The sequence below is a fragment of the Colletotrichum paranaense genome (genome assembly GCF_030867605.1).
Source record: "Colletotrichum paranaense strain IMI 384185 chromosome Unknown Scaffold_11.1, whole genome shotgun sequence".
Taxonomy (NCBI): Eukaryota; Fungi; Ascomycota; class Sordariomycetes; order Glomerellales; family Glomerellaceae; genus Colletotrichum; species Colletotrichum paranaense.
In genome coordinates this window covers 399155-427069 of record NW_026848969.1, presented here as the reverse complement: position 1 = coordinate 427069, position 27915 = coordinate 399155, and the positions used below count along the sequence as shown (strand labels likewise).

Genomic DNA, 27915 nt, shown 5'->3' with positions numbered 1-27915 from the left:
CTTCGTCGCAAGTCTAGTCCCATCTTCTAACCTCGTCAATCTTGCCTTGCCTACCCTACCTGTGTAGCCGATGAAGCTGGGAGACGATATTTTGAGACCTGGCCTCACCTCGACCTCTTTTCATCTTAATTCTCCTTACTTAATACACGTACCAGACGCACGCACTCTCTCACACATGAACTGAGTGTATCCTGGCTGAGCAACAGCAGTCCTTCACTCAGTGAAACTCACTCATCTCACTTCATCTCAATTCAACTAAACAGCCTCACTAAACAATCAACATGTCCTCCGTCTTCCACATCAGGGAGCACGTCCTCGACGGCTCACACATCCGCGAGTTCCCCCGCGCCCTCTCCCGCTCCCAAGACGACGTCCTCAAGCTCGCCGTAAAGGAGTACGTCCCAAAGGACAACCCGAACCCCAAGCCCGGCGACGTCACAATCATTGGCGCCCACGCCAACGGCTTCCCCAAGGTTTGTCACCTTCATCTCACTTCATCTCACTTCATCCCATGTTTCCTCATGAACCATACACCTCACGAACACCACGCTCACTAATCATCACAGGAACTCTACGAAGCCCTCTGGCAAGACCTGCACGCCCAATCCCTCCTCCCAACCTCGACCTTCCGCATCCGCTCCATCATCATCGCAGACGCAGCCTGGCAAGGCCGCTCCTCATCCCTCAACGAACCCCTCCTCGGCAACGACCCGGGCTGGTTCGACCACCCCCGCGACCTCCTCCACCTCATCAACACCCTCCGCCCGCCGCGTCCCCTGCTCGGCGTAGGCCACTCGTTCGGCGGCAACGCAATCGTCAACGTCGCCCTCATCAACCCGCGCCTCTTCTCCGGCGTCGTCCTCTTAGACCCCGTCATTTCGAAATGGTCGTCCAACGCCAAGGGCACCATCGCCGCGTCTCCCGCAGCAGCGAGCGCCCGCCGCAGAGATCTCTGGCCCTCGCGCGAGGAGGCGCGTAAAGCGTTCCTCAAGAGCCCGTTTTACCGCGGCTGGGATGAGAGGGTGTTCGAAGCGTGGATGGACCACGGCCTCCGCGACGTGCCCACGCAACTCTACCCCTCCACCTCTAGCACCAACAACCCCAAAACCCCCATCACAAAAGAAAGCGTAACCCTCGCAACGACAAAACACCAAGAGGTCTTCACCTACTTCCGCCCCTCTTGGCACGCCTACGATTCTTCCGGCACGAACCTCGTCAACCCAGATCTCGTCCCGGACCTCGACCCGGCCCTCAACGAGCGCTACTACACATTCCCCGTCTACCGCTCCGAAGGCGCATCCACCCTCGTACGCCTCCCGCACCTGCGCCCCAGCTGTCTCTACGTCTTCGGCGGCGCAAGCGACCTCTCCACGCCGGAACTGCGCGACGAGAAGATGCGGTTGACGGGAACCGGGGTAGGCGGGAGCGGTGGGGTCGCGAGGGGGAGGGTGAAGGAAGTTACGCTCGAGGGTGGCGGGCATTTGTTCCCGATGGAGGTTCCTGGGACGAGTGCAAAGTTGACGGCTGAGTGGATTGAGAAGGTGATGGGGGAGTGGAGGGTTGAGCAGGAGGAATATGAGCGGTGGACGAGGTTGAGCGTCGAGGAGAAGACGACGCTTACCGAGGAGTGGATGGGTAAGATTGGGGGGTCGGCGCGGCCACCCAAGGCGAAGATCTAGAAGCATGTGTGTAGTTCACGAGCGACGAAAGTTTAGAACCAAGAGGAGCGAGAGCATGGTAGTGTTTGGCACCTTTGTGGAGCTGGATGTTTAGAGACACCTTTAGATGTAGAGTCTATGTACACAAGAAAGCCCGGCAGCTTGATCGTTTCATCATCACCGGCCCCTCCTACTCCTCTTCTTCGCCCTCCTCTGGCGGTATCCAAACCAGCAGGCCGTCCTTGTCGATCTTCATCCCCTCCGTCGGTATGATCCTCAATACCTTTTGGAAGTACTTGTCCCGAACCACGAGCGTGGGCCGGATGTAGTCACCCCGTATCAAAGGTAGCAACCGGTACGTAATGGTACGTCTAGACACGGGCAAGACGTGCGCCGTGGTCTGCTTGGAGCCGGAAAACGCAAACTCGTCACTGGGCTCCATGTTCAAACCAAACGTCAGGAAATGACTCGACGGGTTCTCAATGGTGATGTCCAAATGTATCAGACCCGTCACGGAATTGGCGAGAGAGTACGAAGCTAGGACGCGAGGCTCGGTGCCCAAGACGATATATCTTGGGACAAGCATCCTGGTCGTGTTGACCAGCGCTGGTGACGAGGCTGTTGATGTGCGGCGCCACTTGAGGACAAAAGCTACGTCGAGGGACGCAGGCCCCCGATCGTCGAGGCTGAACTTTTGAGCCACCAGATCGAACTGGGCCTCCTGCATCTGCTTTGGTGGGATTCGGAGCCCGCCTTCTGCGATCTCTGGGCGGGTCGCCGTGGTGCACCGTGCGTGATTCTGGCACGCAATGACTTCGGCGTCCATGCTGACAATCTCCAGGTCTTCCGTCGCGAACGATGCAAAGTGGCACACGAGACACCACTTTTGTGCCAGACCGCGGGGCTGCATCGCAGCTTCGTCTGCCGAGGGGTCCTGCACGCCCTCATAATCAAATAAGCTTGGCCAGGGATCCGAATGGAGACGCGGAATAAGATCGTAGTTTGCTTCAAAGGGGTTGACGACGTTGAGCTGGACGGGTAGAATCTGCATGATCAAGGTAGCCGGGTCGGCGGCGAGATGGTAAAACACCCTCAGTGTGACATCGAAAGAGGTGGTCAACTGTACGGGTTCAAGCCTGATCTTGACACGTTTTGACTGCGATATTGCCAAATTTCCAAGTGTCAACCCCGTAAGTTTGGCCTCCTCCTGACCAGCTTCTGCAACATGTTCTCCTTCGTCTTCAATGTCCACGCGGAAGGACGGGATCTGCTCGCCAAAGACGTGAGCCTCGAGCTTAGCCACAGCCTCAGTCTCCTCGGCATTGACAACATCCACAACCAGGTCCATTGGCTCGTTTGCGTAAAATTGATCCTGAGGTTGCGCCAGCTTGATCTCCAGCTTGGGCGGCCTGGCCTGGACTTGGATAACATGCGCGCTCTGCCGCACGATCCGTCTCCGTGAAAGAGACGGTCCAAACCAAAAGTCCGTCGCTCCCAGATCCCGGAAGGTAACGGTATAATTCAGCAAAAAGGTGTCCGTCTCCAGGATCAACGTCGCCGAGGATGCGTGCGCCTCGCCGGGCTCCCGCAGAGGTATGGCCATTTCGTAAACGTTCGTGTGCCCAGGCTTCAGGGTCAGGTTTCCAGATCCGCTCAGCCCTGATGAGCCTTCCTCTTCCTCTTCGCCGTCTCGAGCCTGCTCGGTCAGGGGCACGTCCGCAAGCGTGACGTTGCCCTTGCTCTTTCCACCATTGGACTCCGGGTCATGATCTAGTGTGATGGTCTTCAAGCTACCTTCAAAGTCGATTCTCAGGCCCTTGAGCGTCACCGCCGATGCATCTGGGAAAGCGTCGGATCGAATGGCAACTTGCGCTTGACAGTTTTCGCCAGCTTTACCATCTTCGCTTTTGAAGATGAAGGATGCGGCGATGAAGGAGGAAACCACATCATCATTAATGGTCACAGTTGGTTTGGGCTCGATATCAAGTCCCTCGAGTGACCTGGATATGTCGTAGTGCCAGTTGGGCCGCCGTGTGAACTCTGTGTTGCAGTCAGTGTCCGTAAAGATGAAGAGAAGAAAAGATCTTACTCCTGTTCATCAGCTCCCAGTCAATGGCGACTACAAGCTCCCCGTGACCAATTCGGGCGGCCGCAGCACGCAACACCCAGCTCAGGTCTTCCGTAATGTTGAGCCATCCCTCTGATCTGAACGACATGTCTTCCCATAGAGGTCGCAGCAAAGCAACAATGTCGTCCCAGGCCTTTAGGTTCACCATTTCTTTCGCGCATTCCAAAGACAATTCGGCCGATAACCGCAGTTGACGCCGTGCCTGGAACTGGGATCTAGCTGCCATTAGAATGTCTATAATGAGCTTAGAATGATTGACGCCCGTCCCCTGCAGAGGAAACTCCTCGTGAGGATCTGGGCACATGTACGTGTCGTATTGGAAGGCCTTGCTCGCAACTGCCGAAGCCGGAGTGGTATCTGGCGAGCGCCGGTCTTCTTCTGGAATAGACCGGGCAAGTCTTCGCCGGGTCATCAGATGCTCAGCTGCGATGCGATACCAATATCCCGTGTGATGCAGCATTTCCCATGGTCGTAAGCGATCGGCTGCAGCAGCCTTTTCAGGCTGAAGAAATAACGTTCGCGTTGCTGGCGCCAAGCTGCGAATGTCCACTCTCTCGATTAGATTCGCCATCACTACCGCCCACCTCGATTCCCATGCAGCCCATCCGTAGTTATTCGTTCCCCGGCCGCGTCGATCGACAAAGTCTGCTATCCTGTCCCGATGTGTGTGCCATTTCCGTACGGCAGCAGTGTTCTGGGATCCCCAGAGCAGGCATCGAATGCTGCGTATCGCCAGCACATCCGCAAGCATGCGCGCCTCGTTCCATCTTGGGCTCCAGCTGGGGATTATGTCCATGACGTCCTGACTGAGGAGCCCCTCATAAGCTTGTTCATACGAGCGCAGCGCCGCGTCCATCTCCTGTCGGAACTCGGCGAAAACCCCCGTCTTGTAATCGTATCGTACATTCCAGTCTTGCACCGAGGTCGTTTGGGAAGTGCTCGTAGGCGGCACTGTAGGTTGCGGAGCAATTCCGCGGCTGCGCTTCTTCCGAGCATGACGGCCGAGATCGCGATAGTACTCTATGGCTTGCAAGAAGACGGCCGCAAGCATGGAGTCTGCAGTATGCTCTAAATCTGTTGAAAGGTCCTGGGGCGACAGGTAGAAGAAGGACTTGTTGTCCAAAGCAACGCCTCGCCTGATGTTTTCGAGTCTCTCCTGCATGAAATCTTGCATAGAAGCCGAAGCAACGCCATCGCTCAGGAGAACAACGGCGAAGCGTGTCCTGTAGCCTGACCTGCTGATAGCGGTCTTGGAGTTGTTGATGTCCGTTTTCAGCTGATTGTCGTGAAGGGTAGCAAGTGTCGGATCGGTCGTCAGGGTATAGAAAGATACATAGACACTGGGAACCATGTCCTCATGCTTTTGGAGCCAGTCTGTGTTCATCAAGCCATCGGGATACAATGGAGAGACTGGGCTAAGAGGAGAAAAGGGCGAATGCAGCACAGCGGGCGTCTCGGGAGCTTCTATGCCGTCTGGAAGTCTAGCACGGCGAGGAGGGAGAACAAGAGACTATGCAGATGTTAGCCCTGACTTGATGCAAGTAGGTGGTGCGCGCCGTACTCGACCAGCAACGGCGACCCGCAGCCTGTACGGCTTCCCGCTGTCTTTGCCGTTCCATGGGTGATTCCTTCCATCTTGACGAACTATGTAGTCTTTCAAGGCTTCGGCATTCGGGCTTTCTATGCTTGGCAGTTCGGATCGGATCAAGAGGGCTTGGTCTCGAAGCTCTGCGTTCAGAGGCAGGGCTTTGGCGGGGATCGAAGTCAGGCCGGCAATGACGATGTGCGGGATGTTATGATCCAGGCTTCCAACCGGGTATCCGTCCATTATTATCAAGTTGGAGCATGCAGCGCAAGGCGACCATGAAGATATCGATTCTTTTGGCAGGGGTCGACCGGATCGCAAAGCTACTCTAGATAGACACTGCACGTTAGAAGCATGTACTCCTGGTGATGGCAGTAGCTAGTGGGCACTCACGGAAGCGGTACTCAAGGGAGCATGACCGCTTGGATCAGGAAACCAGGCGATTACAGCAAGAGAGTGTGCAGTGAGCAAGACTTGCACGTTGTCGCGAATGGGGAAGCTTCGTGCAAGTTGAGGATCGCGCAAGCAAGGGTGTCCTGCGTCCTCCAACAGGTCTGTGAGAAGAAAGATACATGTCAAAAGTATCACAGCTCTCGTCCCGCACCTCACCCCAATCCCAGCCCACCGCCGGTAATCCTAAGTTACGTTAATGTGTTCAGGCCACAGGTACCTTATCGTCTCGCTGTAGTGATACGGGCAGTGACCACAAAGCAGGTGGACACCCCCCCTGAGCAGCGCTGGAGGCACAGGGCAGCCGATCAGCGACAGTAGGACGTCTCGGCATCGGGTAAAGTGGCTGCCGATGCTGGGTGCCATGATTGGCTGTACACCTAAATGCGGTCATGATCGACCCACCTCCAAAGAGCGGACGGGGACCTGGCAGCAGTGGAAAGCGCAGCGCAGTCGCTCTGTACCTAGTAGGACGTTCATCAGTGTGGGAGCGCAGTCGGGTACCCTCCACAGGGCCAGGAAATCCAGCCTCGCCCGCCCGCGTGCTTCTCCTCCCGCCTCGTCACAGAGGCTGCGCGCAGAAATTGAGGGCTACCCATTCTACCTTTCCTACACCTCTCCCACACCACACCATTCTCCGAACCGGTCTCGTAAATGACTTCCTCTCGCACCTCTCCCGATCCGCTTCGAACTCAATAACCAGTCATTTGAGACTGTTTAGTCTCTTTACTCGAAAAAGGCTCCAATCGACCCCAGCTCTGTCTCCCCTCGTCCTGCTTCTCGCTGCCGCTGCCACCGCACCCACCTCCGTGATCGCTTGGGCACGTCGCCAGGGGCAAGAGTCTGAATAGCGCAATGGCAACCCAACAGATCCTGTTCGCCGAGACGGTCGCCGCTATGAAGAAGGCTCTGAAGCGAAAAGCCTATGGTACGCACACCAATCACTTCCCGACGTGAAGCCTTGTCGACCTCACATCCTAACGAGCACCTGGCAGAATCCGACTCGGACGACGAGATTGACCACTACGGCAACCGCGGCCACAAACTCCAGAAGCGCGCACTCTTTGCTCACAAAGGTCAACTCGCACCACCCTCCGGTCCCGAAGTTTACAACGAAGTACGTCGCGAGTTCCTCCCGCATACCCGCCCACGGCGTCCGACCAACACTAACCATCGCAGGTGATTGACTACGCTGGCCAGCAGCGCACGATAATCAGCCGCAACCCTCCCATTGTAGACGAAGAAGGGTACGAAATTGACAGCGACGACGACGAGGAGCGCATTCAGGAGGCTGTCTCCTCGGCCACAGAGCTTGACCCCTACGCCAATATTCGAATTGAACGTCAGTACCACAAGAATCAATCGCGGTCCCAGGCTCTTAACTGACCCCGTTCCAGAAATCCTAGCTCCCTTGACTGCCTCAATCGACCTGCCACAACATCCGACCCTTTCGAAACCCTTCACAGCCAAGACCCTAGACGAGATAGCCGAGCAAAGCTGCGACGTTCGACGGAAAGAAAATGCATCGCTGTGGAGAGTCAGACATCTGTTCACAAAGATTTGCGGCGACTACACATGGGTCCCCTGTGGCATGATGGTCGGTCCGGACGATGCCGACTTGTACTCGACAGACTACGTCGAACGCGGCTACCTACAAAACACGAAAGCCATCACTGCCGGATCAAACGGGGACGCCTCCTCTGGTACGTTGAGCGGCGATGCGAAACCAGAACATGCGCCAAACGGCACGAACGGCGAGGCGTCTGGAGACAAGGACAACGAAGATGGGGACGTAACAATGACTGATGCCGGCTCCGAGAAGGGGGATGCTGCGAAGTCCGCATCTGAAAAGGCAGACAAGGAGCACACTCAGCCTGAGGCAGACGCATCCCAGGTAGCAAACGGCGAAACTTCCAAACCTAGCACAGTAGCCAAGGAGGCACAGGTTGAAAGCAAAGCCGACAAGAAGCAGAAACAAAAGGCGGTTGACGTTGAAATGCACGATGGCAACGCGATACCTCCGTCACAGCCCGGAACAGAACTGGCTGATGGCAACGGTACGCATGCGCCGTCAATGGCAACGGCATCGGAGACGGCGGACGAAACCTTTGTCCACCCATTTTTCCGGCCGCCGGCCAACGCTCGTCCAGACCGAGATGTGGGTCTACCAGAGGCAGAGGCCGAGGATATCCGCCGCCTGTTAGCTCTGTACGTCCAGAAACAAGAGGAGGTCTGCCGCGGTGCTATGAAGCTCCACGAAGGCCTTCTCAAGGCCAACCGGCTACGCAACACAGTTCTCGAGTGGTCCAAGTCGGAAGCGCACAGTGGTGCCAACCGGGATATGTCTGACGGCGAGGACTGGTACGACAAGGAGAAGTGGGGCCTCACGGAGGATCTCAAGAAGGGCCAGGACGACGAGGAAGAAGACACGGGCACCGTGGCCAAGAAGACTAGGAATCGCAGGTGAATGGGTGCCCGGGCGTTGTTGGCTTACTTTGAGGGATTATCTCCGGGTTATGGTGTTTGGCGGTTGACGTTGCAATTGATACCCCCCATGTTGCGAATTGGTCAAGGCGGCGCGCTGTTTTCTAGTCAGTTATATATATGCTGGATTCCTTGATGACCCTTTTCAGTTCATGATTCTGTACTGCCTTCCCTTGCGTCTCAGAGTCTTTGGAGGACTGGATTGTGTTGGATGCGCTGGCAAAGGAGCTCGTTCTCTCGAGCTATCGCTTGCCGCGTCAAGGATCGGATAGCTGCGGCGGGGGCTGGAGGGTTCATCTACCCCAGCCCCGAAGACCGTCGAAACCCCGTGAAGAAAAGAAACCTAAGACTACCTACCTTAAGAGCAAACGGTAAAGGTACCTCATAGTAGGTACGGAAAGGTACATAGGTAACAGGATGAAAAGTACTTACCTAAGGGCGTAAACCGCACCCTTGGACCCCCGGCGGTGCATTACTGGTACTGCGTTATGACGAGACGCTATGGCCAGGTGTCCCCGCTAACATAAATACCTGGGGTGGAGCAAGCTTCTGTCACAAGCCTGCGAGACTTCCCAACCCATCCTTCTCTTCTTCCTAAATAAGCTACTCTCTGTCCTCAACGGTTTTCTTCCTTTTGAGAGGAAAACTGCTCGTTGCATTGCCTTGCAGATTTCTCTCGTTCTACAACAGCATTCCTCTCCATTGACATTGGTATTCGCCATGGCGCCCGTCCAGATTGACAACAAGGCCCTGGTCGACTTCAACCAGAAGAGCCTACTCAGTACGTCATGTCGTACCCGTGGAGCTTGGGCCCTTCCTTTCCTCTCCAGCTCGTCGTCGTCGCCTCTTTCCCCCCGCTGACCCAAATCGTTGCAAACAGTTTCTGCCGCTGCAATTGCCTTCAACCCGTTGTTCTGGAAGTAAGTTGCTTTCCTATGTTCGTCAGCGTGCCTCAGCTAAGTTTTGTGCTAACATCTGCGTAGCATCGTCGCAAGACAAGGTTCGTGAAGCCGCCACGGTCGTGTCCCAGTAGCCACCGTCTAACCTGCTTGGTTCCCAGAGTACAAGAACAAGATCCTCACCAAGCTCGCTGGTGGACGTTCGCAAGCTGCATGCTACGGTCTGGCTGCCACCATCTTTTCTCTCGGCATTTTCCGTGATCTTCTCTACGAACGGGCCCTGCGCTTCCAGCCAGCCCACCCACTTCTCGCGTCCGATGCGGTGACCTATGTCGGATACGCCCTCGTGGCATGTGGCAACGTTCTCGTTCTCTCTTCGACATGGCAGCTGGGTATTACCGGCACGTTTCTCGGTGACTACTTCGGCATTTTGATGGACAGCATCGTGACTGGCTTTCCCTTCAGCATTACCGACGCCCCGATGTACAATGGGTCCACCCTGAGCTTCCTTGGCGCCGCCCTCATCTACGGCAAGCCCGCCGGCATCCTGCTGACTCTCTGGGTCTTCATCGTTTACCAAATTGCCCTGCGCTATGAGAACCCCTTTACTGCTGGCATCTATGCCAAGAGAGACCGCGAACGTGCTGCTGGCAAGGACACCAAGAAGATTAGGTGAATGCGAAAAGAGGCCCAGCTTCAACAGCACAAAACCCATCTCCACATCCCGTTCCGGATCGGGGCCGAGCGCAAGACCGGACGACAGGGGGTGTACGGAGCCACGCAGGTCCCCGCCGGGATACTGCGGTGATATGGGTCTCGGTGAGCCCGGTCAGTCCGGTGAGCTGACCGTCCCACACACACATCTTCCCGAAGGTGGCCGGCCGAGTCAAGCCCAAAACGGCCCGCCAAGGGAGAAGAGAGAGAGAGACCAAAAAAAAAATGGACATCAGCCTTCAACAAAGTTCGGCTGTCGAACACCTATTACTTTAGTGATTCAGACCAGAGAAACTTCGCTTCTAGTCAGGCCAACCAGAAGATGCAATTTACATGACATGGTTAGGCGCCTCCGTTTACGCCACAGCTTCAACTTCTGCTTTTATCCACTCACAGACTTGAAATGGCAAGCCATGCCATAATCGTTGATTTCGCCATGTTGGTTAACATTAGCAAGTGCCCTCTCCCACCGGCTATTCCGAACGCGGACAAAAGGTCTCAGGAAGTCTGGTCCAGAAGCATTCTCCCAAGACTCGACTGACTGCTAGTGGCGGGCGCTTCGTGGAGCGCCCTTCTTTGCTCGTCCCGCCCCGTCCGCATTAGCCAAGAAAGACCCTCGCACATCTGGACCTGTTTCGAAGAGAAAACCCACTGCCCGGTTCCATTCCGTCTTTCTTGGGCGTCCCAGTAGCTCGGTCGGATGTTTCCCAGGGCTTGCTCTCATGACGATGTGGTGTCTCATACGGAGGCGCCGTAGGCCTTCGCGGAGACCGCATTCGGAATGTTTTCTGCCGTTGAGTAAGGACCTGGTAGTGTTTCCGGCTCCGTTTTCAGCATCGGCACCTTTGGACGTGACAAAACTATGCTGTTTCCCGTTTTCCTCCTCAAACCGAGGAGTCTTTTGTTCCCCTTTCCCTCCCCCCCCCCCCCTTTGACGCTCTTGCAAAGGGTTCAACGCTGCCTCTCATAAGCGCTCCCATGGCAAGTTTTGACGAGTCTGCTTGTCAAGGTTACACATTGGCATCAATTCTAATCGTCCCCTTGGAATGTAGCATCGCGGACCGGATCAAAATCTGTCGTTGCTACCTGGGATACCATGAAGCCTACATGGCTGGATGAGCCCGTCGCTGAGCAAGGTGGCAGTTCCCGCCGATCCAGCGTCAGTCCTTTCACCGCCGACTACACCATCAGCCAAACTCTACATGGCCAGTCACACTCGGAGTCCAGGCGACTGAGTGACGTGCCACCGGATTTCATCAACCTCAATACCATTGTATCTTCGCAGGGCACGTCGGCCAGCGCTGAGGGTTTTGCCCCGAATACGCTCAAGAAGCAGACGCGGATCGACGACGAGGGCCCGTTTTCGCTCCTTGAAGGACCGACACTTCCCTTGCCAGGCCATACCGTTCACAAGAGGGAGGAGAACTGGATCAACAGGCGATGGAGCGATCTCATCACATTTGGCAAGTTTGTGGGACCCGGGTTCATGATTGCCGTCGCATATAGTAGGTATCTTTGGAGAACGAGGTATTGAAAGTGCAGTCGAAACTGACCATCTGACGCAGTTGATCCCGGAAACTACGCCACTGATATCGCCGCCGGGGCTTCCTATCACTTTGACCTGCTGTTCATCGTTCTGCTGAGCAACATTGTTGCGATATTCCTCCAGGCGCTGTCTATCAAACTCGGGACCATCACAGGCCTCGACTTGGCGACCGCCTGCCGCGTCTTCCTCCCGAAATGGATGAACCTCACCGTCTACGCACTCGCCGAGATTGCCATTGTCGCGACGGATATGGCGGTCGTCATTGGAACTGCAACGGCTATACACCTGCTTATACCAAAGTTGCCGTTGATCGCCTGCGTCGTTCTCACCATTGTGGACGTTGTCTTTATCGTCGTCTTTTACCGCCCCGATGGTTCGATGCGCGGCCTACGGCTGTTTGAGATTGGCGTCTGTTTTCTTGTTTTGGGCGTCGTCGTTTGCTTCTGTATTCAGCTTTCGTTGATTGAGAATACGACCGTCGGTCAGGTGTTTCGCGGATACCTCCCGTCCAGCTCCATCATCCAGACTCAAGGGTATGTAGAGAAGGCCCTCCTGTGATCCCTTGGGCGTGCTAACATGTACTGTGACAGATTATATCAGTCTTGTGGGATCTTGGGCGCAACAGTCATGCCTCACAGCCTCCACCTCGGCTCGGGCGTCGTCCAGTCCCGCCTCAAAGACTTTGACATGAAGGAGGGTAACCTCCAGGAACTCCCCCGCTCCGACACAATGACCACCGTCGACAGCTACGACAAGGTCTTTTACTTCCCCTCCATGGCCGCCATAAAGCACTGCATGAAGTTCTCCATCGCCGAGATCGTCTTCTCCCTCTTCATCTTTGCGCTCTTCGTTAACTCGGCTATTCTCATCGTGGCGGGCTCAGCGCTCTACCAGGGCCAGACGTCTCTCGCCTCTGACATCTTCGGTATGCACGACTTACTTGCCAACAGCATCTCCTCCGCCGCGGGAATCATCTTTGCCTTTGCCCTCCTTTTGTCAGGCGTATCCGCGGGCCTGGTATGCACCATCGCCGGCCAGCTCGTCAGCGAGGGAGCGCTCAACTGGCGCATGCGGCCCTGGCTCCGCCGCCTCGCGACGCGCCTCATAAGCGTCACGCCGACCGTCGTCGTCGTCGCCGTCGCGGGACAGTCCGGGCTCAGCAACGCCTTGACGGGCACGCAGGTCGTGCTGAGCACCGTGTTGCCCATCATCACGGCGCCGCTGATTTATTTCACGTCGTTTGACAAGTACATGACTGTCGTACCCGGCGCCGCGAGCTACGGGTCTGATACGGGCGTCGTGCCGGCGCGGCGGTTTAGTGCTGTTGGGGTGAAGATGGCGAATTCGTGGTGGGTTACGGTGCTTGCTGTTTTGCTTTGGTTGATGATTACTGTCATGGTTGTGGCGAATTTGGTGTTGTTGGTGTTGAATGCTCATAATTGAGCGTTTTTGGTTTTGCTTATGGGAGGAAACGGGGAAAGGTATACGCACATTTTGGACGTTTTGACGACTGATGACTTGATGACTTGCTTGTATATTCGATACTATCATGTACGTAATGTACGAGACGGTTGGAGTGGTGGTGGGAGTTAATAGGGGGATGTATAAAGGAGGTGAGCACAATTCTGACACGACAGACAATTTTCAACTTCACTTCTCTCGATTGTATCTTATTTAAATGCCTCTGAGATTTTACTGTCTTTGGTTCAGCTCAGTTTTTCGTATGTTGCAGATTTACGAGGACTCACTATGTGTATTGCCTACTTACTTACATAAGGTACCGAACGCCGGCACAAGATGAGATGTGAATCGCGAATATTTGATCATTGACAACTTCCCCTGCCCGGGGAGACGTGGATACATTCGCATTTCGGTCCAACCCTTCCTGTTTCTTACATGTCAAAGCAGGATGCGGAATGCCATGTGGGAGATGGCTATGTCGCCGGTCTTTGATGAGATTGTCGATGACAGAACCTCTTCTATCTAGAATAGACTGGAGATAGTTGCGTGATTTTGGGACCCTTCATGATCTTCATCCATGGGAAGAAAATATGGGCGTCAAGGCGGGCTTTCTCTCCTGAGATCTTGGAATTGGATCGACTAGGCATATAGGCATGTAGAAAGGAGCACGACTTGATAATTTCACTGAGTTTACCTAGTACAGTGAGCCTGCGAGGTTGATGTGTAGCCAACGTCGGAAGAGAGCCAGGTCGTTTTTCCTACTTTTGGGCTTGGAGGCGTCATCTGATTAGGCCTAGGACTTAGCTACTTAACTGTGTAAGTTACATTGGCTTCCATGGGGCTGTTATCTTACTGAGTACACTGGCTGTTGACAGGTCATGATCTTCTATGAGAACGACGGAGTCTTGCTCGCTAACTGCTTCTTGCGCGCTGCGCCTGCCACTCCCCCAAGGAGTCTATACACAGCTTGCTTCTGCGATCTGGGAGTTTACCGCCGGATGAATGTCACTATGGAGGCAAATAAGGTAGTCGGTCCTTGGCCAGGGAAACCATATCGGCGGGCGGAGACAGGCTAGATATTGATTGGAGGATCTAGCAAGGGCCGGCTTGCCAGCTCCCGAACGCTTCATGATTAATTTCTGCCACCCAGCCAAGAAACGAAAAATTTGAGATTTGTCTTCTACAACACCCGGAAGGAGCCTCTCTGGATTCTATCGTTTTCCCTCAAACTATTGACTGCGGCATACAAGGAACGAGATTCCCGACACACCTAGATCTACAACCTTTTGAACATCCTTCTCTTCGCGCCTTGGATTTAGCGGCAGGCTGGCACACTGGGGAAGCGAGCAGCAGTACCACGGACGAAAAAGATAGCTGCCCCACTCTTCATTTTTGACAGGGACATAAGCGGCTAACCGAGCTTCCCCGTCATCGCAGCCCCTGCATTCCTAGCCGCAAAACGGCTTGGTTCGGCTCAATGGTCTAGAGGTATGATTCTCGCTTTGGGTTCTTGGTTCCTTCAAGTTATCTCCTGCGAGAGGCCCCGGGTTCGATCCCCGGTTGAGCCCCATTCTTTTGCTTTTTTGGCCATCTTAACCTTACCTATCGACTCTTGCTCTTTTGTCGCATCTTGCACTCCTCACTTTTGTCGCTTTCGGTTCTGAGCCTGGTTTTCGCTCTGGCTGAAGTTGACGTCGTGGTGCATACAAATCATGCAGTAGGTGGTGGTGTGCAAAGGAGTGTGTGTGTGTGCGCCCACCCACGTGCCGACAGATGAGCCAGACTTTATTTCCAAACCTACGGAGTACTTGCATCTTAGCCGTGGAGTCTGCGTAGCAAAACGTTGAACCTGCTGTCAATGTGAGGATCAACAAGCGAGTCGAGATGAACAACGTCGCAGCGGGACGAGGGAAAAGCAGGCAGGCTTGGCCAGGGCCCCCTAACGATCCATCCGCGCCAATTTCGAGCAATCTCGAAAAGCCCACCGGGCGAAATCGATTATTCGATCCAACGTTTGGTCTTCAGTGGTTCGTACTGATTGTTGCTATTCCCGCTATTCTTTTTTGGGGGATAGCCATCCCGACAATAGATGGCAGAATGAACGGTGAACCAGACCACGTAGCGCCTAGGCTGATATGCCCTGGTCACTGGTGCGCTGGGTTGCCTTGATTGTGTTGGACCCTGGTCCTGAATCTGGCTTGAAGTGAAATGACGGCATTCCGTCAGATTTTATGTCTCTCTCTTTAACCCACGCACGCGACGCTAAGGTATCTCATAGACACATACACATCTTGGAACCCCCCCCCCCCCCCCCAATGTTAGATGCGTCTGGATGCCACCCTGCAGGGCAGAGCAGTCTGCCTGGTCTGCCTGGTGCAGTGAGTGGGATGGGACGAGATGCCTTGGCGAGGGCAGATGCGCAGGATATTGGGATACGGCAGCGGCGGCGGTAGCAGCAGATACGGCGGCAGGAGATGGGAATATTCTTGGCTTGCAGCTGCAAGTGAGCCAGCAAGCAGGCAAGTAACCGGCGGCCAGCCAGAGAGGCACAGAGGGCAGAGGGAGGATGGCAGATGGGGGGCAGAAAAGCAGGGTTTCAGCATCCCGTCGAGTGCCCATCCTGTTCATCAAACTTACAGCGGGAATCGATACGAACTGGCGTGCGAATCTCCGATGACGGATGAACTCTGAACTTTGGACTGTGGTCCGTTGGACTCTTTCCCGACTGATGCTTCGTTACGGAAGAGGGCTCGACAGTAGAGTGACTCTCTAGCCCCTACGCCATGAGATATGTTTATCTGTACAGACAGATGCCAGGGCAGTCTCTTCTTCGATGAACGGAGGGATCAAGCTCAGGTGTGTGGTGGATAAGGTGCTCTCCACGAGTCTCTCCAGACTGATGGACGGGACTCGATGAGTTCTCGCAGGCTAAGCTCAGATACGTACCGCCGCTACTGGCCCCGCGCATCTGTTAGTGGGAAGGCCGTGCAGCTGCCATCCCTACCACACTTCACTACCTCTTAGTACTGAGCACAGACAAGAAAGAACCTTACAAGTTCCAGACAATGGAACCCGAGATGGCCAAAGATGTGGTTCTTCCTGATATTCCATTATCTCTACTACTCCAACAAGACGAGGAAGAACAAGGCGAACAAGACGAGAAGCAACACCACAGACTGGCGTTTGTTGGAACAAGAAGGACAGAGAAGACGTATGAGAAGTGACGAGGATAGTCAACGAGTACCTACAGATACAGGCCATGCCCCATTCCCCCGAATCCCCATTGATTGTCACTGCCTCAGCCAGGGAGGTCATGCAGCCCATTGGTTCCCACCTTGATCATTTTGCCTTTGGCTGGAAAGTCCCGGCATGGCATCCTGGGCTCTTCCCTTGGTTGCCCACCTCACCGCCGTCATGCCTCCCACTGCCTCTTAAGGTACTTTATACTGTACGGAGTACATACAGAGAGAGAGAGAGACTTATGCCAAGGCCAACGCGTGACTGCCATGCTGTGCTGTGCTGTGCTATGCTGTGCTGAGACGAGACCTGGAGACGAGACCCTTCCCTGAGGCCTGCGGTGGGCGTCTATCTGCACCGTCTATTTCCATCCTCTCTGAGAAATGGGAACACCCCCCGGCCCTTGGCCCTTTTTGCCCACCTCATCGTCGGTGGCCTCTTTTTGACTTTCTTGCTCTTTACATAGACCTGCCCTGACCCCGTCGTCGTCCCAACATACATCTCTCCAGCATCCATCGTCGCCGAGTATCGTAGCTCCATCGCCGCAATCGCTTACACACGTACATACATAGTACATACACAACTACACCAGCTCTTACACACACACATCCTCTCTCGAAAATCAGCCATCATGCCTGGAGTTCGTAAGTCTGCCCGTTTCCCACCCTTCCCCAAGTTCTCCCCGGTCGTCCTACTACGAAAGCTGCCGGAGAAGCTATCAGAGCTTCCCAAAGATACGCGACGACGCAACAAATATCTGAGTCAGAAGTGCCAAGAAAAATCACTAACATGCGATGCTTCCCAACTAGCCATCGACGCCCTGGACAACCTCAAGTCCAAGTTCAAGGCCATCTTCAAAAAGAAGGACGAGAAGAAGGCCGAGGCAAAGCCCGCCGAGGCCAAGCCTGCCGCGACGACCACCACGCCCGCTGCCACCGAGCCTACCAAGACTGAAGCTGCTCCCGCCGCTGCCCCGGCCAGTACGTTCCCTCCTCTCGCTTCTTCATGTTCGCGTGAACAACCTCTCGCCAGGTTGTCGCCTCAATAAGCTCTTACTGACTGACTACGAAACAGCTGAGCCCGCTGCTGCTCCTGCTCCTGCTCCTGCTGCCGCTGCTGAGCCGGCCAAGGCCCCCGAGCCTGAGGCTAAGAAGGAGGATGCTGCTCCTGCTACCACCGAGCCCGCCAAGGCTCCCGAGGCTGGTGAGTTTCCCCAACTACGCAAAATTCACGAAGAAAAAATAATGACTGACCCGATGCGCTTCGCACAGCTCCCGCTGCGCCCGCAGCTCCTGCCGTAGCCGCCGAGGCCCCCAAGGCCCCTGAGCCCGCCACCGCCACCGCTCCCGCTGCTGCCGCTGCTGCCCCGGCCGCCACCGAGCCCGCGAAGACGGAGGAAACTCCCGCACCCACCGCCCCGGCCGCCGCTCCCGCTGCTGCTGAGACCGCGCCCGCGCCCGCTGCTGCCCCTGCTCCGGCCGCCGCCGCTCCCACCGAGGCCGCCAAGCCCGAGGAGAAGAAGGAGGCCGCTGCCACCGCCTAGATTGCGCCGTTGGATTTCGGCCCCAACGACTGGTTTCGGAATCACAGTGTCATCTGGTTGAAGAAGGACTAGACTCGACTAGAGGTCAAGGGGCTTGGGTCGGCAGAGGAGCAAGAGAGCAATTGATGCAAGCGATTCAGCCCCGTAACGTCATCTCTCGAACCGCTGTCCTCCACGACGATGACGAAGCCACTCCAGTCACAAGGGGAGAATAAGCGGCACATACATGCAATTGGGGGTTTAGATGGTTTTCTTGCTTTCAGACCGTTGGTCTACTCATGTTCATTTGCTTAATTGTCGGATACCCATTAGTCGAGAAGTTGAATCAAGCGTACTTTCTTAAACTGATATGATCTTTGTCTTTTCTTCTCGTCCACGGGCTGCTGTCTCCAGACGCTATAGACACACCGGAGCAACGAAAGCGGTGTATCTACAAGTTGTATCTCCAGGCTATGCAGATACCATTGGTCCCGTTTGACCACTTCCCGGCTCACGACTTGGCCCTTTGGCTTTTTCAGGTTCCATCTCCACCCATGCCTTCAAACTAACCTTTGCTTAACTTGAGCCACAATCAGTCGGGGTATCTATTCCACATAATAACTCATTACATCCTCCGTGTTTCTTTTCACTCTCGTCACTTTGCCCACGGCGCCTTGGTCAACGCAACCTGCGCATCAGCCGTGCCCTGCCTCGCCTGCTGTGCGCCAGGAGGCATGGCCATCATACCCGGCGGCGGCCCCCTCGCCGAAGCCGCGGATGACGGCGGCGGCGGTGGCTGTCGCGAGTAGGGTAATCCCGCGCCACCAGGGGGAGGAGGGGGCATGCGACCTATCGGAACAGCACCAGCACCAGCACCACCTGCTGTCGCCCACGGCGCGGCCGTGCCTGCGCCGGCTTGGGGTGGGGGAGGCGCCGTTGTTGCTGGGTAGTTGTACGAGGGCTGGTTCGCGGCGTGGACGGACTGTGATACGGGCGCGGCGTTGGGGTCTTGGTCCCAGGAGAAGAGGGAGCCGAACGTGAAGTGCTGGACGACGGGGAACTTTTGGAGGACCTCTGCGTTGAACATTTTGAGCATGCCCTGGGAGGGATGTCAGTTATTACCCTACACCGGTACGAGAAGAACGTGGGCTTCACCTTATTGATCTTGCCCCAGCCGTCCTTGACGCCAGACACGTCAAAGAGGATGGGACTGTGTTCCCAAAACGGACCCTTTTTCACGTCGTTGATGAACCCGACGGCGGAGAAGTACATGTTCTCGGAGCGCTGGTCCTCGACGACGGCGGGCTTGACAATGTCCCCCGTCTTGGGCGCGCCGCGGACGGAGCCCTCCGTCGGCATCGGGTCCGAGTCCGCGGACACGGGCGCCGCGAGCTGGGCGGAGCCGAAGATGTAGGGGAGGAAGGAGTGGTCGTCGAGGCCCCATACGCCGTGGGATCCTGCTGGCTCGAGGGTGTATGTGAGGATGAGGCGGCGGACGACGCGGAGGTAGGGTTCGATTACGCCGAGGACGATGGTGCGGTCTAGGGCGGATGTGTCTGGTGCTGCTGCGGCTGCGGTAGTTGGTTGGCCATTTTCTGAGTCGGCGACAGTGTTGTTGGTGGTGGTGGTGGCGGTGTCGTCGGCGAAGTAGGAGAGTTTGTAGAGGGAGCCGAGGAAGGCGAGGAAGGCGAGCTCGTGGCCCGTTCCGTAGTCCAGGCGCTGCGCGGAGCCAAAGGAGCCGAGGAGGTACGCCAGGAGCTCGGCGGCGGGCGGCTCGGAGGACGGCGTCGCGGGGAAAGCGAGGACGGAGTCGGGGATGTGTTTGGACAGCAGGGCGGGGGCGCGTTCGGCGAGGAGCTCGTGCCACTTGCGGAAGGAGACGTTGCCGAAGCGGCGGGGGCCCGGGTCCGGGGGCGCGAGGTCGATGAGGGCTTCGGCTTCGGCGAGGAGGGCCTGGAGGCGGGCTATGGAGGGCGGGAGGCCGCGTTCGGGCGTGGAGGGGACGGAGGAGAGCGGGTAGGTTGTGGAGGGGCCCGTTGGGCGGGTTGGGTTGCGGCGCGGGCAGAGGGAGCGGTTGAGCTGGAGGAGAAAGAGGAGGATGTCGCGGTAGGCTGTTGTTGTGAGAAAGGTTGCGAGGTCGGTGCCGGTGTTGATGCGCTTGGTGGGGGTTTGAAAGGTGCGCGGGGTCTTTGGGAGGGGTGTGATGGCGGGGAAGGATGGTTTTTCGGGTGGTTTTGTTGATGAGGTTGATGGTGATGGTTTTGGAGGATCCATTTTGGTTTGCTTGTGTGTGTACTCGTGGGTTGGGACGAAAGGGGTTGAGATATTGGGTTGGATGTGGCTGTGTGAGGTTCTGCTCGCTGTGACTGTGGATGATAGCTTGGAGCTCTAAGCACAACGTCCCGTTGTTTGAGATGATGGAGGGGTGAACATTGTGGAGTGACGACAGATTGTGCCTTAGTCAGCGACCATGACTACAGCGTACAGGGTCTACGAACAATTAAAGATTCTCTCCCGCTTCAAGCTTATTTTCTCCCGAATTCCTGATAGAACTTTCTCCAAAACACACCGAATTGACTTTTGGCTCGAAGCAGACTTTTGGACGTGTCAAACGGACTCACACTTTCTACTACTTGTGCGAGACCGAGACGAGACCGAGAGTATGTATCAAATTGTATTAATTACGTCTATGCTTAGGTTCTATCCAAACCTCGGTCTGTCTGAGCGCCGTCTATGGCCTCCCTATTATGAACTGTATGTACCTCTGGTTGAGCTCTTGGTACAGGTGTGAAAGAAAAGGTAAAAGTCTGATGACAAGAAGGACTCGGAAATGACTCAATGGCCCTCGTTTCGAAGAGGCCATCTATTAGATCAAAGGCCGCGCGGCCCTGAAGTTGGTGGTACGCCAAGGTTGAATGGTTTGCAAGTGCAAGTCTCCCTGGGTCGAGGTTGATGGTGTTCTCGGTAGGATGGGCCCCAACCTTCTTTCTCGTTTCCTTTATTTTAGTTTGTCGCTCACAAACTGTTTGATCTGGTCGCCGTAGATGCTGGGATACTGTAGATGAGCAACGGGATCATTGCCGTTGCAGCAAAACGGGTCTGCTGAATCACAGAATGACTTGATGTTGCCTCCGTTCGGGCATTGAAACCCCTGAGGTCGTGGTGCAAACTGGTGTGCGTTAGTAGCTGCTTCTTCTCTTTTGTATATTTCTTCCACCACCTTACCCCTTGCGTTTTGCATGTGCCAACCTCGTAAGGAAGGCCAGCGACGTAACGTGGGTCACCCATGAAGATGGCGACTTTCACCGCGCCGAGTGCCTCATTGGAGATGAGAACATTGACGTCCTTGACCCCTTCAATGCTGTCTCCACCGCCGCAGTACGCGTTGTCCATGATTTGAGCACCCTGGTTTCCATCAGTCAGATCTGTCTTTGCTAATGCAATGCCAACATGCAAGACATACCTGAGAGAACCCCAGCATAACAATCTTCGTCTTGGGACACTTCTTGTTGAAGTCATTCACGGCCGTGGCAACAGCCGCCGTCCCATTCTTCACCGAGTCCGCGTAGCTGATTCCCAAACAATCTGACGACCCTCCACATGCAGGATAATTGATAGCCTCGTTCGTGGCCCCCTGATTCGCCTTGGTGAGGTCGTCGACGATGCCAGCCGCGGCACCAAAACCCGGCGGTGCCGTAGTCTCTCGCGCTCCAAAGATATGAATTGGTGGGCAGTCTTTCTTGTCTTGTCTTTGCTGGAGTCGCTGAAGCGAGTGAGGTGAGGCCATAGCCTGGCCGAGAAGGAACGCAATTCCCACACTGAAACGCATCTTGGGCGACGGCGCCGTTCGTCGATAGGAGCTCGTGAAGAATCGACCTGAAGGACAATCGACATTAAATCAGTCTTGTTGCAAAGACAACTAGCTGGCATATGAAGAGGGGTTCTGAAAGCGAAAGTACAAAGTCAAAACGAAGAAACCATGATAACAAATGCAAGCCTCGCCGAATGAGAAATTGCCGACCCCGTTTGAACTTTTCTTTAACTCTGAAATGTCAGAAAAAGCCAAAAACCTGCTTTGTAGTTGTAGATTGCTTGATCGAGTAGACCGTTGCTTCCGGCAACAAGATTTATTTGCCTCGTGTCCGGGACGGGAAGAACCTACCTATTGCCCGGCACCTCGACACCCAGACCGGCAAGGACGGCCTCATTCTTCCTTGCGCTTCCCATCACAGTTTTGGCGCGTCTGGCCAAGAATCAAGTAGGGACGAAACGGATGCGGTCGCCACCATAAGTCCATGGCAAAAAGAAGCTCCGACACTACATGACGGCATGAAGCTCTAGCTCCGGGAAGCTGAGGGCGGGAACGGGACATGTCGCAGCTTTTCAGACGAAAATAAAAGGCTGTGGGCCTGTGGCTTCCAGTTGCTGAGCCGCATCATGCACGATCGGCACGATTGTTTCCAACTGTTGCCAGGTAGATAGAAGAGACCACTTCAGCTGAAAAAGACCGATGAACGAGTGAGAGCTGCAGAAGGAGATCAGCGTCTGATAGGTTATGGGTGAAACGCAGTGGACTTGGATAGCGATCTGGGTTGGAACACGTCGATGTTTGACATGGACCTCCATGCTCGACGAGTCTGTGTGTTGTTTAAAGAGAGTAAGCTCCCATCTCGGGTACGCTTCGAAGTGGTGTGAGGGTAAGGGTTGCCTCTGCCATGATGCTGGCTTCTTTCGCCTCGTCGGACTACCTTGAACTCATCCGCGAACCTATCACGAAAGCCAAATCTCGAGGAGCCCATGTCAGACCATTGCCTTTGGGCCAGACTCAATGACACTTTGCATTGAAGAGATTCCAAGGTCATAGATAGGGATTGATGAGAAACCTGTTCATGATGCTAAGTGTTACACTTGTAAGCCTAGTTCTCGTCAAAAACTGTGTTGATGACGTCTTGGCGGAGGATTCGCTCCTGGAAGTCGTACTCGGCTCTAGAAATTTGTCCAATTCGGTAACCATCGGACTAACATGTCCTGCTGCGTTGTAGAAAGGAGTGAAGACATCTCGATCAAAACTTTGAACAAGGTGCCCAATACGGAAGGGATGAGCTATCGTCGGGGAGGAGACCGAGTCAAGTACGAGGAAGGGTGAACATGTGAACCCTGGCGATGGACGTAGCCTTCCTAAGTGAGAAAGGCCTCCGAAACCGCATTCGAATGCTGTGGTCATCGGGTTGCTTGTGCACACTGTCGTGAGCACAATCCTTCGAGTTGGTGTTGAACATGCTGACTTAGGAAACGTGAATGTCTCCGTCCAGGGCAGTGTCGAATTGAGGGACCCTTATTGCTGACTCAGCCGGAAGGAGGGGCCATCGCCGGCCCCGCCTGCGGGCACTAGCAACATGATCCCTGCTCGGAACACGCTCTGGTCGGAAGGCATTAGCAGCGCGTTCCTGTCGCGATACTTCGTCGGTAGCTGCTTCATCCGCGTCATTGGACGAACGACGGATCGTCGACAATGAGACGCCAAGAGCACTGAATATCAATCGCGGTCACGTCGCCTTGCTTGAGAGAACATTACCTCCTACCTAGGACACAGCCGTATCCCCGGTCGAAAGACGGCGATGCCGGCAGCCACCAGGAAACGATCTGTTCGGCCGGCCAAGAGCCAAGCTGCGGGAGTTAGCGAGAGGGCCATACCGACCAGCAGCATCGATAAGGTTACGGCGGGAACCCGGCGCAGCAAACGTCTCGGTCACGTTGATGTGGAGGACATTAGGGATTTTGAGGCTATACGAGTGAAAAGAAGACGAAGAAGTCAGAAGGATGCGGAGGAAGAAGATCAGGTGGACGTATATCAAGGCAGCGTCGAAAAAGATGGCCAGGGAGAACGAGACGAACAGACAACAGAAGATGGTCCAGACGAAGAAGATGAAGAAGTAACAGACGACCAAAGCGAAGGTGCAGCTCTGCCATTGGTAGCGGAGGCACCGATGGAAGCACAAGTAAGCTCAAGCCATTCCAAATTACTTCAAAAAAGCTTACAATTTGATCCTGCAGATTGCCAAAAAACGAGGACGGCCGAGAAAGATACGTGAGGATCTCCGGGTGGATACATTGCGTAGGGAAGCAACGAATACCCATCGTACGAACGCAAGCCGTGCCAGAAAGGGGCAGATAACTCAAGAGTCCAGTCAACTCTCGAGAACGAAAGCGACGAAACAAAGTGAAGGCTTTCTGAATGCCGACGCTTCTCAAGCGACGCCAGACCCAGATAACGAGGACGAACCTGCCGCTGCTGGAGGCCGCAGGGCGGATATCTATGAGTTTGCGAGTAGCCCACCTAGAGGGTCTGCCGTCGCAGTCGACCTTTCAATATCATCATACGAAGAGGACGAATCGTCCGATTCGCGATCTGATTCACAAGACCCAGACAATGGGGATGGACTGTTTGTCGAGCGCGAGACTCAGAACACAGACGGGGAGGGCGCAGAGCAAGGCTCGGCGCAAGGCTCAGAAGAAGGCGACGGGGATGGTGATGATGATGATGAGCAACTCTACAACGATCCAACTATGGCTGAGTTGCCGCCGTCTGCACAAGTAAGGGGGGATGATGCCTATCCAGGGGATACCGACTCCCAAATGGAGCCACATCCAATAGAGCCAACGCAGCAGCTTCGACGTTTGGTTGATGATATGGACCCTTTGACTCCTGACCTCTTTCCGGAGGTCGATTACGAGTACCCGGACGATCATTTCATCTTTCACAAGCCCGAAGAACAAGACCGACTGACCGCGGCGGCAGTCAAATCACCGTCATTGAAGAGCATCAAGGAGTTGATGAATGGGGTGGGTTGGATGCGCTCCAAAGACGGAAGAGCAGTTGACCTCACAACTGGGCCGGCGCAACTCTCGCAGAGAACTCAGCCTCTCTGGGACCGCATTCACCTACTCAACGATTTCTGGGAAGGAGCACCTCGTGCGCCCCTCTTCAGTAAACAATGCGACTATTTGCATTCGAGCGATGCAGATGCGGTCGATGCCAGGCACACCTTCAAGGAAGTCGACACACTTGTTTACAGGATAGCCACGAAAGCGAAGAAGCCCAGCCCCGGCGACGAATCTGACATGCCGGCGCCACGTTTCGTTAAGGAGCTGTACGAAAGTGTCATTCCTTTGCTTGTGGTCACGCTTGGAAACGTGTTCCAAAAGGGTACTGAGCACAATACATCACATTACATAGGGTCGTTCACGAAAACGATGTTGCAAATTATGCACAGACTGGCTGCTTGGATTGAGAAGCTATACTATGGCATGCTCTCAAACCTTGCGAGGAGGAGGCAGAAGGAGCAATTACTATCCAAGAAGCTCAGTCGAGGGAAGCTGGCCGACTATTTACGAGGCTTCAAGCGAGAGCTGGATGTGACTTGGACCAAGGTCAATCACACGATTCAGCGGCAACGACTTTACGAACAGCGGTTCGTTGAGAAGAAACAGAAGGAAAAGCGAGAGCGGCACGAATACGAAGAGACCAGACGACGACAACGGGAGTTTTGCGATAGACGACTGGAAGAGCGGATTGCAGCCGAGAAAGCACGCAGAATGGCAGGCTCCCCGCAACAGAGTCAACAAAGCAGGTACGAGAGACAGCAGGCTGGACCAGTGAATCGTCATCTACATACTACGCGAGGATCGGTGGACGTTGAGCCTTTTGCCTGGCCTGAAGCAGATGCCAAGTGGCTTCTACAGACGTTGTCCGCAAGACCAGACTCTGGTACTCAAGCGCTCGCAATGATGCTCAAACGCGACGAAGGCGATGTCATAGCTATGATCAGCTTGCTTAAGCAAAGCGCCAGGGCACACGCAGCATCGAGAGGCAAGGAGGTTCCGGCATTTGCAGTAACTTGAGCTGAGAAGTGCCGACTTGTTGAGATACACTAGCTGCGAGTTTGTTGTCTTTTGAGGATACCCACACATTCCTAGCGAGCGTCTCAATATCATTATTCCGGGCATATGAGAAAGCCTCGATTTATCAAGTTCAATCATGTCTGCGCGCAGGGTTTCGCCTACTACCTCACCTCACGCGTAATCAGCGGTGATGACTCGCAATCAGCGTTTCGGATGATGCCAATTATTACCAAACCGTTTCCTCTATGCGGTTGCAATTAGCGAACAGCATGAATCATGCCCCAATCACCGGTCAGAACAGCAGCAATTTTGACACGAAGGCTCTGCTGGAAGATTTGACCATGGAGAGACGATATCACGATACGACGTCAAAATGACGCCGTGAGGTTGTGTCTTCTTAGCACGGAGTTAGAAAGGGCTATAGCAGGATCCGGAAACGGCATAGGTGAGCGGCCACAGTGTAGTCTGTGTAGTGTCGATTCCCTCCTCTTCCCACGTGGGCACCTCCGATCCGATCCCACCTGTTCGTGTCATTGGGCTGGGGGGCCGGGCAAAGGAAACGGACGGCCGGCGCAAGGGGGCGTGGGAAACAATGGCCATAACCTACACAGTGAGGAGCAGGAGACGGGATTGAGAAGGAGAGGAAAGGCGCCCATAGCTCCTGAACCTCTGGAACCTCCTCCTCAGGCTCCTCTGGTTGCGGCGGCCGCCAGAACACGCGCAAAAACATCTGCCGAAGATTTTGGCTTCGGGGGGGGGGGGGGCTGATACGCCACGTAAGGCGACGCCGTGACACTGGGGCCCGTTGGTTGGGGCCCTTGGGGGGATGGGGGCACGACTGGGGTGCTCTGGCCGTGGGGCCTTCGGCAGATGGTTTTTGGGAGGAAGATTTGAAAGAGCGGGAGATGGAGGATGAGGGTTGGTCCCTGGAAGGGTTTGGCGATGTCTCACTGAGAAGTAATTGTCAACTGCAGACAGCCTTCTCGGTCTCTCTTCCTCGTATAGTGAGATTAGAGATCGAGAGATGTGTCTTGTTTCGATCGCGAGAGCGAGAAATCGCTTGACTTACTTGGAGCGTGTTAGCCCTTGAACTAGGAGATTCGAATTCCTTAAAACTAGAGGTACTATGGAATACATGCCCTGTTTTACTATGAACCGCCGAACCGGCGACTTTCCCCCGCGAACGATGGCATAGGCCACTGGGGTAGCATTTAGGGCGGCGCGACGGCGCACAAGCGTGCGGTTCTTTCGGCCTTCGACACGTGAGATGGAAGGTTGGTCTACTGTGCCAACACGGTAGGGGAAGTTGGATCCAGACGACGGCCCTATTTTTGGCTTTTGGGCTTTGGAGCGATCAACAGAGCTGGCCGGATCATTTGCCGAGGAAAACTGAATCTCGAGGCTACTTGTTTTAGAACCGGGTTGAGTCACTGGTTAGTGTACAGTACTGAGGCCTGTAGTTATTGTTTCTAACTTCTGTTCCAGCTTCAGTCTGACAGTCTAGAACTGGGCGGTAAAACAGTCCAACTCTGGGTTGGTTTTCCACTCTTTGGTGGAACAAGTATCTTCACTCGGTGTGATGTAAATATGCACTGTTTGTGGTGTTTTATACAATTTTGGAATTCTTTCGCCGGGTCGTTCCTGACTGGGAACGCCTCAATCTGCACAAACGGGCAAGAACTTTCTTTTTGCGACATTGTTCGAAGAAGCAACAAGACGTCAAGCTCATGTGCTGTAACCCAACCACTTCATCTCAGATAATACAATGTGCCATCCCTCGGCTACTATGCACTTATGGTACCTAATCCTTGCGGCGGTAAGGCGTCACTGGGCGATGCATGTGCGGGGAACCCTTGAGTTGTCAGTGAAGCCAGGTGTCCGGGGCGGGAGCGGGTATGCGGCGCGTGGTTGGGGGAGGAGGTTCCAGAACTGCTGGATGAGAACAGGAGACTCCGACGAGAGGGCCGATGAGAGGGCCGAGAGAAGCCGGGCTATTCGGGGGGCGGAGGATGAATGGGCACCGAGGCCGAAGCCTGGAGAAAGGCTCGTACGCGTACGAAGATCGCAACTGTGCCGTTCGCTTCGCTAGGGAGTGTCCATACGAGCATGTCGTTTCCACAAGCTCGTGCTTGTGAAGGCTCCGTGTCTGCGGTGAAAACAAGGTATCATGGCATGAAGGGGAGGGTCCGGCGCCTGTCTCTCCCTCCTTTCGGGGCCGAAAGCGTTTGACCGTCGCCCCGGCACCAATCACGTCTCATTCCAAGCGACGCTGCGTCAGGGACCAAGAAGGCTACTGCGTTGGTAGGGAAGGGGTTCTCCATGGATCAAC

At 55.0% G+C, this 27915-nt stretch overlaps 10 protein-coding genes across 10 annotated transcripts; 6 read left to right on the top strand and 4 right to left on the bottom strand.

Moving 5' to 3' along the window:
• Positions 1–281: 281 nt before the first annotated feature.
• On the top strand, positions 282–1679 carry CPAR01_12470 (uncharacterized protein; the record flags this gene model as incomplete). Its single annotated transcript, XM_060496726.1, has 2 exons — positions 282–473; positions 567–1679. The coding sequence occupies 2 exons, from the start codon at positions 282–284 to the stop codon at positions 1677–1679; spliced, it is 1305 nt and encodes a 434-aa protein (XP_060344259.1).
• A 169-nt stretch (positions 1680–1848) lies between these two features.
• CPAR01_12469 (uncharacterized protein) lies at positions 1849–5614 on the bottom strand (the record flags this gene model as incomplete). Its single annotated transcript, XM_060496725.1, has 3 exons — positions 1849–3698; positions 3748–5296; positions 5348–5614. 3 exons carry the CDS (start codon positions 5612–5614, stop codon positions 1849–1851), a joined length of 3666 nt encoding a protein of 1221 aa, XP_060344258.1.
• Positions 5615–6676: 1062 nt separating this feature from the next.
• On the top strand, positions 6677–8288 carry CPAR01_12468 (uncharacterized protein; the record flags this gene model as incomplete). Its single annotated transcript, XM_060496724.1, has 4 exons — positions 6677–6749; positions 6817–6938; positions 7001–7163; positions 7219–8288. 4 exons carry the CDS (start codon positions 6677–6679, stop codon positions 8286–8288), a joined length of 1428 nt encoding a protein of 475 aa, XP_060344257.1.
• A 737-nt stretch (positions 8289–9025) lies between these two features.
• Positions 9026–9880, top strand: CPAR01_12467 (phospholipid methyltransferase; the record flags this gene model as incomplete). Its single annotated transcript, XM_060496723.1, has 4 exons — positions 9026–9086; positions 9186–9225; positions 9289–9305; positions 9366–9880. The coding sequence occupies 4 exons, from the start codon at positions 9026–9028 to the stop codon at positions 9878–9880; spliced, it is 633 nt and encodes a 210-aa protein (XP_060344256.1).
• Positions 9881–11014: 1134 nt separating this feature from the next.
• CPAR01_12466 (metal ion transporter metal ion transporter) lies at positions 11015–12907 on the top strand (the record flags this gene model as incomplete). The annotated part of the gene is made up of 3 exons (XM_060496722.1): positions 11015–11423; positions 11484–11997; positions 12055–12907. 3 exons carry the CDS (start codon positions 11015–11017, stop codon positions 12905–12907), a joined length of 1776 nt encoding a protein of 591 aa, XP_060344255.1.
• A 3886-nt stretch (positions 12908–16793) lies between these two features.
• CPAR01_12465 (uncharacterized protein) lies at positions 16794–17705 on the top strand (the record flags this gene model as incomplete). Its single annotated transcript, XM_060496721.1, has 3 exons — positions 16794–17142; positions 17237–17365; positions 17434–17705. The coding sequence occupies 3 exons, from the start codon at positions 16794–16796 to the stop codon at positions 17703–17705; spliced, it is 750 nt and encodes a 249-aa protein (XP_060344254.1).
• Positions 17706–18339: 634 nt separating this feature from the next.
• CPAR01_12464 (phosphotyrosyl phosphate activator protein) lies at positions 18340–19958 on the bottom strand (the record flags this gene model as incomplete). The annotated part of the gene is made up of 2 exons (XM_060496720.1): positions 18340–18783; positions 18840–19958. 2 exons carry the CDS (start codon positions 19956–19958, stop codon positions 18340–18342), a joined length of 1563 nt encoding a protein of 520 aa, XP_060344253.1.
• Positions 19959–20682: 724 nt separating this feature from the next.
• CPAR01_12463 (cutinase) lies at positions 20683–21513 on the bottom strand (the record flags this gene model as incomplete). The annotated part of the gene is made up of 3 exons (XM_060496719.1): positions 20683–20853; positions 20910–21089; positions 21148–21513. The coding sequence occupies 3 exons, from the start codon at positions 21511–21513 to the stop codon at positions 20683–20685; spliced, it is 717 nt and encodes a 238-aa protein (XP_060344252.1).
• A 1789-nt stretch (positions 21514–23302) lies between these two features.
• CPAR01_12462 (uncharacterized protein) lies at positions 23303–25586 on the top strand (the record flags this gene model as incomplete). The annotated part of the gene is made up of 2 exons (XM_060496718.1): positions 23303–23683; positions 23739–25586. 2 exons carry the CDS (start codon positions 23303–23305, stop codon positions 25584–25586), a joined length of 2229 nt encoding a protein of 742 aa, XP_060344251.1.
• A 1065-nt stretch (positions 25587–26651) lies between these two features.
• Positions 26652–27017, bottom strand: CPAR01_12461 (uncharacterized protein; the record flags this gene model as incomplete). The annotated part of the gene is made up of 1 exon (XM_060496717.1): positions 26652–27017. A coding segment is annotated over one exon (366 nt), but the record flags the coding sequence as incomplete, so codon positions are not given.
• Between the last annotated feature and the right edge of the window lie 898 nt (positions 27018–27915).